Below are 13,788 nucleotides of genomic sequence, written 5' to 3' on the forward strand. Positions count from 1 at the left end.
CAATTTTGGAATCAGTATTCCGTTTTTAGCTTCTTGCAATTTTTTTGGCCGGGGAGGGGGGGACAATAAGATGCTAAAAGTAAAGTGTCAAATATTATTTCTCCAATAATAGGAGAGTGAATTATTTGTGATTTGACTTTTCTGAGTAATGTTTATAAAAACATAACAGTAAAAGTACGAAATTGATCTATACTTAAACTCACTTACGTCACATCATTTTGAAGTACTTTTTTTGTCCTAATTTATTTGTTCATTTTTGAAATTTCAATTTATTAAGGGAATACAATGATCAGAAATTCTATACACAGACAATATGTGCATAATCTATGCACATATTTCGTTGTGGGGCCCACCATGGGTCCCACACAAATGATTCGAGCCGTTGATTAAATATAAAATATTTTTTCAAGGGTTCCCTCAAAAAAATCAGCTCAATTCGATACCTATAAATGTTCGATTCAATTGTCTAACTTTTCAATCAAATTTTAGAATACTGAAAAATTAGATGATTGGATTGAGCATCTATAGGTATTGGATTGAGCCGGTTTTTTGCGGCGACACTCAGAAAATTGTTTTACATTTAATGAACAACTCAAATTATTTGTGTGGGACCCGTGGTGGGCCCCACAGCGAAATATGTGCATAGATTATGCACAGATTGTCTGTGTGTAGCAAGGTTCAACCATGATACTCTTAAAAGTTTGGATTTTTCAAAACAAAAAGCTATTTTAATGATCTCCATACTGATCAGTACACTGAGCCTACGTGGGCATCACACGTGGCACAAGATGGGTCCCAATTATCCCTCTCCTGTTTATTTTGGCATAGCTTATACTCGTTCCATCCTAATTTAATTGTCCTTTTCGAGAGTTCGTGCCACTTTTCAATTGATTATATCTTGTAATTTATAATATTTAGATGATTTTGAAAACATTGTATTATAGAACAAATTAAAATCTATCAAACAAGATCTATATTTGATATAAAATTTATTACCAATTTAAAGATATACTCCCTCCGTCCGTTATTTAGAGTTCAGTATTCCATTTTGGGTTGTCCCTTAATAAGTGTCCATTTTGTAAAGTTAATGGATAAAAGTTGATGTATTGTCTATTTTATCCATAGAAGTAGATTCCATTTTAAAAATATAACGACCCGAATTTTTGCCCAATTTTTTTTTCGAATAAAGAAATTATTTTTTAATCAAATAGTCTATAGTAATCGATTAATTATTTTAAAAGTGTAATTAGATTAAACTAGAACCTAAATTAATTTTTGGTGATTAAAATTAGTTTAGCTTATACATTATTAATTAGCTTGTAACTGTGTATAAGTGTGTCTATATATCTATAAAATAGATATTAGTAACCATCCCACAATTTATGGGATTTGGATACTCATCCCTCACCTATCTCTCCCTCTATCTCTATCTTTTCACTTATCCACTCCCCTTCAAACTCTTCCTAAACTATATCTCTCTCTCCTCTCGCATTCCACCACCTCCATACTTATCCTCAAAACCCCACTCTTCTCTCACAATACAATACTCTTATTCCACTGCAAAAACAGAAACAAGAAAACAAGGATCACACAATTTCGTTTTTCGTCCATATTACGTACCTCTGTTCATGGCCTTTTTCTTCATTGTTGATGCCGTTTTTAGGCTTGAGTTTCTTCACGAATGTTGTAGAGGGGGTAGAGAGCTTCGATTTCAACCAAATTACCCAAAACGGTCAAAAATTGATAGAGTTATCGCCATTCAAAGTTTGGTAAAATTCTCGGATTCTATTTTCCAGGCAGATTCGGCGAATCTTCTAAGCGTTCATTTTGCTCCTACTTAGAGTGGTTTTCGGGCTTAGACTTCTTCACAAAAGTTGTAGAGCATTTCAAGATCTTCGCGTTAGACACAAGAATCGTTGAAAACGGCAGATGTTTGGTTAAGTTATTCCAGCCCTAAGTTACCGCTAGAATGTCGATCTTTCGCCGCCAAACGAAAATCCACCGGGCTCCACCGAATCGTTTTGTCCGGATTAAAGGTAGTATAATCACTACTCTACTTCCTCCTAAGTATATTAATGTACTAAGATGCTAGTTTTTATGGTTAGAATCGAAATTGGAATCGAATGAACGAAACCCAGGTTTTTTGAAAACTCACTGTTCACTGTTCATAGGCGTGGTTACTATTCACAGTTTTGGTACTGTTCATACAAGTTGGCTTTTAAAAAAAATGACACCTAAATTACAGCTTTCCCCTTTGTCTATTTAAGGTACTTCGATAACATATTAAAATTAGCCTCTGAAATTTATTAAGATTATGTTTCAACCCTAATTGTTAATAATATGTTTTGGACAGTAATATCCTAGATTAGTCAATGTCCTCATTTTAATCTAATGAGTTATGAAAGCTACTAAATTACTATTTTACCTAGTCTGGAAAAGAGAACCACGTAAATAGGGTTTTGCCAATGTATAAAATTGCACCTTTAGATTTTTATACTGTAAATTACTGTAATGGATTCAAACTATGTGGCTCAATAATTATACTTGAGACCTAAAAGGGTACCTTAGTAGATTATCAAAGCTAAGCCTACGAAATTGTTAATGGCACCTTTGAAATTAATAAAAACTATAACTAATTTACTTGTTCAACAAACCTTAAGGGCATCGGCCCAATCATAAAACTCTATGTGTTTTACTTACTCGCACCATATCAATTGTCATGGTTGGTTTTATATTGAAATGTATTTTGTTTATTAATAATGTTGTTATGTATTTCTTATTGTTGTACTTGCTAGATTGGACTTGGATTCCTGGGATGGTTTCGAGTAGTGAACATATAGACATGGATAAGTAAATGATAAAATGGTAAAGTTGATGGAGGATGTAGGGCGCCGGTAAAGTACCTTTAGTTGAGTTGGGGAACGGTAAAGGACCCCGAGTACGGTAAAGTACTCAGAGTGTGTGGAGAACGGTAAATGACTCCGGATACAGTATTTGGGATACGGTAAAGGATCCTAAATACGGTACAGTACCCAATGTGTGTGTGGAGGACGGTAAAGGACTCCTGGTACAGTATTTTGGGAAACAGTAAAGGATCCTTGAATATGGTATAGTACCCATTGTGTAGATTAGGGGTATGGTAAAGTACCCAATGTGTAGAGTTGGGAGACAGTAAAAGATCCTGACAATGAGATAGTGCGACCTCTAATTCTGAGTTATCGTGGTGAGCTGTTCCTTTATTATGGTTGTAAGCGAATCTAGACTGGATACATAATTTAGCAGTATTTGCTTAGAACCCTGGTGCAGGACAAATAAAGGAAGAGTTATTCCATGGGACGGTCAAAGTTGGTGGATGTGGGAGGAAAGGACCTTGTGGAGAAGATCCTTAGATTTCATGTAAGATAATGGATAGTAAAAAAAAGGGCGATGTGCTATTATTCTGTACCTCCTGTGAATTGTTATATTGTTGAACTGCTAATTGTAGAGTAAGGGTTGGTAGGGTTAGGATTATTCTACTGGGTGAATTATCACTCACAGATACGTTTGTGTCCTGGTAAATCGGTTGCTTTGGTGATCAATTTGTCAGAGGGTGCAGGATATCAGGAGACCGAAGAACATGATCCTCTACAAGTTGATCAGTACCAGGGTGAGGACCTCCCAGCTGAAGAAGGGGAGTTTGTCGAGTTTTGGATGTCTTACCCTTAGAAGCTCTGTTAGTTTGAAATACTGCTATTTGAATTTCCAAAGATGTTATCACATTAGTCAAATTTTGTTTTATTTTTGGGGTTGTAAGACAATTAAGAAATTTTGACTTTAATATTTGAGATTTTCGCTGCTAAACTCTGTTTAATAAATTTTCATTTCTTAAATCGGTCTTATGAATTATTAAATTCATTAAAACGGATTTAATTAACGTATCCTAAAATCGGGGCGTTACAAAAAAGTTAGTGAGTAAAAGTGTAATGATAATTGGTAAGTAGGAAAAGTGGAGAAAAAAGTTGATGTGAAATATATAATGATAACGTTTTTTTAATAAGTTAAAATTCGAAACAGTACATTTAAAAAGAGACAGAGGGAGTAACTAGTTTTTTTATCCAGTAATTAGTAAATTAGGATGGAGGGAGTAGAAGATAGGATTCCATGTCTTCTTTGGAGACCAATCTTGTTAACCCCAATAGTATAGATCAAGGTGTCTTGTGCCTCACATTTCAATCAAGGAAATGTCACTTGAAGCAAATGGCAGGTGAGGGAAGTGGAATTTAAAATCCAAAATTTTTGGCCCCATATCACAATGACTTTCCCTCTCCTCTCTTTGAAACTGAACGAAAAACTTTTTCTCTCCTCCGTCTCCTCTCAAACCCACCCCACCACCATCGGGCCAACCCAAACCCACCCCAACCACGCCGACGCATCCCACCATCTCTCCTCTTTCTTGACCTAATTTTCTTTACGATAGTCTGATACTCTCTCTCTCCTCCTAAAGCACCACCGACGGCCATTGCGTGGTACCACCACCACCATTGGACTCTACCAGTCATCCATCTCTTCTCTCTCACAGGAAAATTCTAGACCAATCTTTTGATTTGAGATTTTTGGATGCTTTTTAATTTTGGACGAACGAGTCTTTTGAAGTGGGCCAGCGTGTGAGCCAGATATGCGTGCGGGTAGATTATTATAGAGGTCAGGGTGTATCATTACTAATAGCAAAAAAAATTCCAAAAATGCCCCTCACTTAAGATTCTAATTTCTAGCAGTAAATGAGAGTAGTGCACGTTCTCCAATGTATAATTTTTAAAAGAGAGGGCATTAAGAGCATCTCCAGCCTTGACCTAAAATTTTACCTAAATTTGGATAAAAACCCATTTCAGGTCAGGCTCACTCCAATGGCAAAATGATCTTTTACCCAAATATACTATTTTTTAAGTATTCAATGACAATAATATAAATAATAGAAGGGAATAAATTTGATTTGAGGTAGAGAGTGATTAATTGCTGTGAAGAAAAAGAAGAAGAAGAAGAACTCGGCCCACCTTCATAACCACCGCCAATCACCAAAACAGTCTACCACTTACCACCACCCATGCATAGAAATCTGATCCATATATCCTCCTTTCTTTTCCATCTATAGGAACTCGTTCTGGTGGGCGGCGCCCATGTGTGTGTGTGTGTGTGTGAGAGAGAGAGAGATCTAGAGAGAGAGAGAGAGAGTTGCAGGTATCCAAGTTTGGGAAAGCCGACACCATACTCTCAAAATGACATGGAAGGAGCCGTTGAAAAAAGAAAAGCCGTTGGAATATTGGGGAAAAATGGGGAGAGACCTGGGTTGTCTCAAATTTGGAGAAAGAAATGGATAAAACCCAAAATGGAAAAAGGTTTTGGTCAAAGATTGGAGAGGGTTTTTTATGGATTTTGCCCAAATTTTAAATTTGGATCTTAACATGGGTCAAGGTTGGAGATGCTCTAAGAGTCTAAGGGACCTTAGAACAAATCAAATTGCAAGTGAAGTGGAGTGCAGTTGGTGTTTTTTTTTATACTCTCATGCACATGGGCATGGTTCGATTCTCGTACGCACCCATCCCACTCCCCATGCAAGTCCCCAATGATAAAGTAGATTAGGTTTAACGAATGACAAAAAAAAAAAAATCAAACTCATATTGGACAAATATTTTGGAACACTTAAAAGTCAAAAAGTGAACAAACAAATTAATAAAAACTGTCCATAAAATCCACAAAATGGATATTCGGCTTTTTACATATCTTTTTCGACGTAAGCAATCTTGCGTTGCCTAGACTAGACTAGCTCAAAGAGTTGTCATTTGACGAGTTGTCATTTGACGAGATGTAAAGCGAGACATTAAGAGCATGTACACTAGCATTGGTAAAACACCTATTTAGTTATTTTGGAGAGGAGAAACTCAAAAAATAGCCCTACATTAGAGTAGGTAAAATGGTAGGTAAAATATATTTATGAATAAGGCTTAGCCACTTTTACCTAAGCGCTATTCACACTCCTTTCTTTTTTTATTGTTTTTTTCTCTCTCTCCTCTCTCCTTGGGGGAAAAAAATAATAGGAAAAGAGTGAAAAAATATATTTTTTAATTGGTGTTAAGTAAAATAGATAGTATTGGTATAATTGTGAAAGAAAAAGTTGATAGCTAAAATAGAATTATAAACTGTTCATAAGATATTATACCAATCCATTGGTAAGCTTGCTCTTAAGTTAACAATAAGGGAATATTTACTCTGGAAATGTATTCCAAGATTTTGATACTTGGGTTTAATGCACCATGCGGCCGAAATACTTTAATAATTAATATTGCCAAGAAATGCATAAAGTAAGGAAAGGATGATACTGTAATATTCCGGTTTTTAATATTATATCTGATATTCTAAAGCTTAATCACTTTTTCCGCTTATTAAACAAATCTTTGGTTGATAGTCTAAAGCTTAATCACTGTAAAGCTTGATCACTGTAAAACAAATCTATTTTAATTTGTATCTGAAGCATCTACAAGAAAGTAACAATTTTTTTAGGTGGTGTTCCAGTTTACTCCCTTAAAAAATATTTGTAATTTTCAAGCTTAAAAATAATAGACTTAGTGAAATTAAAAAAAATATGCAATATTGATCTTGTTTGATAAATCACGATGAGATCTATCAAATTCTGGAAAAAAAAAAATCGTAAATTCATTATTATTATTTTGATAGGCAAATAAATTCATTATTTTTAAGCTTGAAAATAAGTTCTTATTTTTTAAGTACTTATTTGAGAAAGTAGAAGAGGGCCTTAGTACAGTACAGCAACTATATATCTTCCGTACCATGAATATTTAAACTTTTTTGGCTTTAAAATCACTCCAAATATTTTAGATCACTGTGCTATCTTTTACTACTTTAAAAGCGTGCATAGAGCCTGTCCTGTCCTCTCCGGTTTGTATTTTTGTGGCCCGGGAACAATGATCGAAATCGTTCACGTTGTAGATCTCGTCGAGAACTTCAATTACATCAAAAATCATGTTGATCGAATACTGGTCAATACCTACTCGGCACACATTTATCTTGAAAAAAAATACAAATGTAGTGTTTTTTCACACTAGAACTGGACACATAGTTTGTGTTTTTAAATATAAATGTGTGCCGATCAGGTATTGATCGGTACTCGGTCAGCATGATTTTTTGTGTGATTGAAGTTCTGATGACATCTACAACGTAAACGGTCCTGGGCCCACAAAAATGCAAACAAGAGAAGACCGGAGAGGCTCTCTACCGGAGAGAAGCCGGTTCCTTTAGTAAAAAACAGGTGCACAATTGTCAGTCCATTACAATATATAGAGAGGGAGAGCACGGACGAAATGACCATTTTACCCTTTTTATGGATGAAAGCTTTATGTTTTTTACCCCTGGTTGCGTGGTATGATGGGGCAGGTCATGTCTTTTTGCAAAAGTTTGTCTTCTGCACATCCTCGTGTTTTGCCTCTGCTTTGCATGTTATGATGGGTGATTGTTGTGTTTGGTTAGAAAGGGCCAACGTACAACTCTTTGGTAATTGGTTGTGCACTCTTTCCTCGTGTAGTATGGGAGAAATAGAAATTAGTTATCAAATGAAGAAACCAGACCATATGCAAATGCAACTCAAGGTAGTTTACTTTTCTTTGGATTGATAACTGGCATGCAGTGGCAGTTGACTGAGGGAGATCTTTGCTTACCAAAGTGTCTACCATTATACATCAATGTACTTGGAAATGGCCTAGACCTCGGAATATGGCCACGAGGGAAATTGTTGCACATACTCCCCCTACTTTTATCCCTAACATTGCTATTCCTGATTCGGTTAGGTGGATCTTAACTAAGGATGGCAAGTTTTCTATCAATTCTGCTTGGCAGGCCTTGAGAGCTTCTTTTCCTAAGGTTCCATGGGCGAAAAGTATTTGGTTTCCCTACCATGTACCTTGTTGGGCCTTTATAGAGTGGGTTGCTTTTATGGGCCGTCTTTCTACAAAGAACAGGTTGCGTAGCTGGGGGATGGGGATTGATGCTAATTGTGTCCTTTGCCTTGGTGCCATGGAGTCCCATTAAGACCTATGTTTTGAGTGTCCATTTTCCAAACTCCTTGGAAAATGGTCTTAAACAATAATCAAATTGCAAGAATTGTTTTGGGGCTGTCTGAGAAAATTGATTGGGTGTGTTCTCGGATGAATAGTGCCTCTATCCCTAGCAGAATCTACAAGCTCTCGTTGGCAGCTTCTATTTACTGGATTTGGCGTGAAAGGAACACCAGAGTATACTAAGGTAAAGCTCTCCCTGCTCCTTTCTTGGGCTCTCACATTATTAATGAAGTTCGGGCATGCCTATGCTCTTGAAGAGGCCTCAAGCGTACTGATGGGAATCGTTTGCTGGCTGATGTTTGGGGCTTAAACTCTAGGATTTTCAGTACCCAGCTGGTTGTTTTGTCTAGTTCCGTTATTTTCTATTAGCAGGTGTTTAGGCTTCGTTTCTCGTTGATTTCCTTGTCAAGGCGCCAGTTGGTAGCCATTTCAGAGTCTGTATTGGAAAACTCTGTATTTTCTGTTTGTTTGCTCTATAAAGACAAACAAGCAATCAAGTGAAGATCAGTGGACAAAATTGACAAATGGTGGTGTGGTCTGTAAGTTATTTATTCCATTAAGCTTATTTGATAGCATCGTTACAACACACATAAGACAGGAAAACAAGGGAAGCGAATAACCAAATACAGAACATAGTAGTAGTAGTAGTAGTAATCACTCTCCTTAAACGGAGCGTCTTTTATCCTTAATATATAAGGTCCCTCCCAAAGGCACACCTGCTGTACGTATGAAGATCTTAATCGGTACAGCAGCGGTACATGATGAACTTCTCCATCGGGCGGCCACACTCGGCGCAAACCACCCTCTCAGGGATGGCCCCGTTGGCCCCGGGCAGGATCAGACGGTTGCAGTGATGTGGGGTGTGAAGATCGTGAAGATTCGCGTTGAGCGCTGGCACAAAACCCTCTTGTTCAGCTCGCTGCTTCCACTGGTCGAACCGAGTCAAGCTTGTCAGGATTGTGTCCCCCTTGGCTTTCGCCATCTCGGTCGACCCCCGGCTTATCAAGGCCCACCCCTGATCGCTCCCGTCAAAACTCAGCATCGTCATGATCTCCTGCACTATGGTGTCGTTCTCCACGGACTTACCTGGTTGGAATTTTGAGAAAGAGAGAGAACACAAAGTGTGTTACAAATCAAACGACCTCGGCTCCAACTAATTTCACAAAAGGTGAAGCCATGATTTAAGGTAGCCCACTGAAGTACTTGGTTCTTTCAGGTTGAATTTGGATTGTCTGCAGTCCGTTGCGGTCTAAGTGATCGCAACAGTCGGATAGTATTTTTAATGGTCCAGATTTTTTTCAATCTTACACCGGTAATAAAAGACTATTACCGGTAAAAGATTCAACACATCTAAATCATTGATTGTCAATATGAACGGTTCAGATTGAATTGCACATGCTTCTTTGAAGAGAAGCCGGATCCTTTCAGGTTTGTGGTTTGGGGTGGTTAGCTCCAATTTCATCGTTGGAGCACAAATCTAGCCCTCCTCAATCGGATTCTTATTCAAATTGGAGCCCAAGTTTCATTTGATAACTTAAAGCACTTTAATGCGAAGATACAAATTTTGTTATTTAAGTAAAATTGAGCTATGGCATAGTCATAAATTTGAAAGATTCAAAGAGTTTAATTGAATTTTATATACATTTGACTCAATGATTGACGATACTAAGAGCCCTTTAAAAATTCCTTTTTGTTGCATGAATAAGAATATATAGCTACATAAATTTAGTCATTTGGTCTGCCAATATCATAGCCTTACTATTGTCAATTGCAAATTTTCAAACATGCCTTACCGTGTTGGGTCTTGGAATGCCACATGCTTTCGAGCCTGACCCAGAAGAACCAGATGAGAGTGAGGTCTGGCAGCATGTGACTGAGTTTTTCCGCAACGATGGTGCTGTTGATCTTTCGAACTTTCTCCCTCGGGTTGCTTTTTCCCACGTACAACATCTCCAACTGGATACCGGCGGCTTGTGCCACCGCTTTAGCTGTTGTTGTGAACCTCCGTATCCACTCCATGTCCTCCCCTCCGTACAAGCAAATATACTTCCCCTCGCTAATCTGAAGTATAACATCCAACATGTAAGTAAGGTGATCCCAAGTCCCAATCTTTACATGGTCACTCCTTTTGCAATAACTATATTGTAAGCATTGAAAACCCTATGTAGGAGAATCAAAATAAATATGCAGCAGAAAAATTACTTACCTTCGGAAAAATTACTTACGTTCTGCCATGACGTTTAAGTCTTAAGAAAAATCTGGAAACCGTTTTGTTCTTCAACCAATATGTTTGATTAACACAAACTCTCACTAATTGATTTTGGAGAGCAATGGATAGAATTTCCAATCTAATCTATATAAGTGTATTCACACCTATAACTTAATGGTAACCACAAACCTTTATATAGATAGATCGGGATTCTTACCCAATGGATATAATCCTTCATACTTCCTTCCATTAAAGAAGTAATAAGGCATTTATTCATTAATAGTTGCAACCTTACATATGAACAGTTACTAAACTCATTCATAGATAGTCATCATATCTATTCACAAATAGTCACCAAACTTTTTTATGAATAGTTACCAATTATTTAGGCAATATTTTATTTAAATCTAATATCCATATTTTAGTTACCAACCATATGTTTTGCAGCTAGAGATTGTTACTTGGACAGTTGGACGCGCGCAAGTAAATGTGGAAATGGGTCGTTTTTAATTTTCATTTTTCCGTATTTGTCGTATTTGTTCAGCTCCCCATGGATCAAATACCCAAGTAATGAGATAAAAAATCAAAATTTTGGTGATTTAGTGCAGTCTTGGATCAAAGTTACATACCCAATTAAAGATCAACGGTTCAATAGAATCAGCCAACAGCTCAATCCTCCAACTCTCATCCTTCCACAAACCATCCTCTCTCACCGTAGTAAACGGGAAAGCCAAGTACCCCCAAATCCACATCATGTGGATAGCGTTGGTGTTCACAACTCTCCCTTGTGGGTCGAGCGCCACGAGCAAAGGCTTCTTGTTGAAGTGCCATATTTCCTTGATGTACTTGATCACAGATGGATCGAGCAACGAAGGGTGGTACACAGAGTACCACGCCATCTGTGCTTGTACACTCTCGAACTGCTTTTGCTTCACTTCGCTCCACGGGGTTGATCTGTCCACCACCGGGAGCCACACGATCTCGTATTGGCTTTCTGGCCGTGATGGGTTTTGTCGGGACTCGCTGTACATTTGGTCGAGAATGAAGAGTTCTTGGTTGTGGTCGAGGTCCAGCTCTGAAATGAATAGCAGCACATTCCTCCTCCTCAGCACATCAAGGCTAACCTGTAGTCATCCAAATGCATCAGTTTCTGGAAAAAAAAATGAAATCAAAACTTTGTTTTGTTGATGATTGTTTTTTTGTTGTCATTCAAGAGCAAACCCGTTTCTTTAAGTGACCATCCCAGAGAGGCAGCTGATCCTCCTTGCCATATATCAGAGCCTTTAGGATCTTCGTGTTATCCATGTGGGGTGTATCGAAGAGTCGAACAAGTGTCAGATATGCTTCGATGTGTCTTTTCTCATCTGCAAATAGACCACGATTTCTAGTAATGCATCTCATATTCCATGTAATGCCTCAGCCTTAGTCTTTTCAAAATACCCCGTGACTGTGGTTCAGGCTATGTTAGAGGTCACCTATCTAATTTAGATAGGTGACTCTCTACTATCGAGTAAGCACACGAGCATGTTCTTTTGAAATTAAAGGCGAGATATGATCTCTCATGTTTTGTGATCTAAATTTGTTCCGTGATGCATTATTCATGCAATATTATTGAAGTAGTTACCAATGTGCTGATAACAGAGAGCCAGTTGCTTCTGGAGGTGGCTGTGTATGTTGCTGACCTTGTGGGCCAAGCTAGAAAGCTCCCAAGCCTCTGTAGTAGATGATATGTACCTAACAAAGTAACAATAGTGAAAACAATTCAACGAACTTGTTTGGCTTTATAATATTCAACATCGAAATTTCACTACCAAAACAAATCAGACTATTTTTTTCAGACAACTGTGTTTGTGGGAACTTATTCATTTTGAATGGAGCGCACACTCAACGACAGTGAATTCGGTGCTACAATACTGCATTTCGACCATTTGTCCAGAAAATATTATGAGCTCTGACCGAGAAAAAGGTTAAGGAGAACATACTCATGCCCCATGCCAATGAGGTTCATGATCTGCGATGCACAAGCCACAATGCTCCTAAAAGTCCAATAAACTGCAGTGGGAATATGTGCAGTTGCAGTAACCAATGCCGGAGTTTCAAGGGTTATGTACTGAGACGGGAGCTCCTTGAACTCGACAATGCACTTGGTCAAGTCGAGCATGGCCTTGATGAGGGTGGTGAGGGCTTCAAACCTAGGTTTGAGAGAATCTCCGCGTTCCAGAATGTCCGGAAGTTGCTTGAGGAGCGCCACGGACCTGGCGAGAGGGTTGGTTGGGTATAGCTGGGCCACTAGCCAGAATTCGCCGTAGTTGACAGCAAATGCTGCTAAGGCTATCACAACCTTGGCATCCCACATGTAGCTTGAAAGCGTGTTGAAGAGGCCAACAGTGGTTGCGTGAGCATCGGAGCCCCCTGAACACTTGCAGGATATCTGTTACAAGAACAACACGATCATGGTTCTATTTGGGGATATACCCATTGAAAGCCAAACTATTATTATACTCTCTCCCTTGGCAATGGGAATTTAACCTACCTCGCAGGCAATTCTATTAATTGGGTATGCCAAAACTTCAAGCATGTCACTAAACCCACTGTGGAGGGCCTTTTCATCCAGTGCCTCTAGTTGTGCCTGTGTTATTGCCTGCACAACAATTTCAGTTAGTTAGGCAGTCGTACTAATCACGAAGCCATGCACAAGTAAACATAAATTATTCGTCGGTCTAGACTGGACTCTCCACGGTCACGCTGTTTGGTAGTCTAGCAGACCCCACAACATCTATGTGGTCGCGGAGAGTCGGGACCTATCTAATGATTACGATACAAGCAAACAAACGCTTCAGACATGAAGAGCGTATCGAACATAGCTAACCCAACAGGTTAAATGTGCGCGCGCCTGTATACATACATTAGCAGTGCCAGGGACGATGGGAGTGGCACGGTGCATGACGTCCTCGACGACGTGGAGCAGAGGCTTGACGTCAAATTCGCGGCCGTCAGGGGTGTGGGTGGCCATTATTTGCTTCATCATGACGTTGTCATCGGACGTCGTGAACAAGCCACGGTCGCCCCTGCTCTGCTGTTGCGGCATTCTGGTGGGTACCATTGCGGTGGTGCTGGCCATGGAAGGAAAGGGTAAGAAGGTCTTGGGTTGAAAGATTGAAGAGGAGGGAGAGAGAGAGAGAGAGAGAGAGAGAGAGAGAGAGAGGCTGTTGATGGATTGTGGTGGTTTGGAGTTGGTTACCGTCTTAAGTTCTTTTTATACTCGTTTAAACGAGAGGGTGAAAGGGGCTGCTCATGAGTGAATCAAGTACCTTGCTTCCAATGTGGGGTGAACACTAAAGACCTTTACCTGATTGGAGTGTCATTTAGGAACATTTGATTGGGCGTTGAGTTGGTGGGTCCAATCCTTAATTTGTGTAAAGGATTAATGCTACACGTACAAGTAGTGGAATGTTAATTAAGTCGGTTTCTGCG

The 13,788-nt window shown here is 38.8% G+C and overlaps 1 protein-coding gene across 1 annotated transcript; it reads right to left on the reverse strand.

Annotated features, from left to right (window-relative positions):
• Nucleotides 1-8,638: 8,638 nt before the first annotated feature.
• On the reverse strand, nt 8,639-13,539 carry LOC131311619 (protein SIEVE ELEMENT OCCLUSION B-like). Its single transcript, XM_058339125.1, has 8 exons — nt 13,220-13,539; nt 12,848-12,955; nt 12,297-12,745; nt 11,939-12,048; nt 11,536-11,678; nt 10,944-11,438; nt 9,899-10,166; nt 8,639-9,191 (listed from the first exon to the last, which is right to left on the reverse strand). The coding sequence occupies exons 1-8, from the start codon at nt 13,433-13,435 to the stop codon at nt 8,842-8,844; spliced, it is 2,139 nt and encodes a 712-aa protein (XP_058195108.1). The 5' UTR covers nt 13,436-13,539; the 3' UTR covers nt 8,639-8,841.
• Nucleotides 13,540-13,788: the final 249 nt, after the last annotated feature.

The sequence above is a fragment of the Rhododendron vialii genome, chromosome 12a (genome assembly GCF_030253575.1).
Source record: "Rhododendron vialii isolate Sample 1 chromosome 12a, ASM3025357v1".
Taxonomy (NCBI): domain Eukaryota; kingdom Viridiplantae; phylum Streptophyta; class Magnoliopsida; order Ericales; family Ericaceae; genus Rhododendron; species Rhododendron vialii.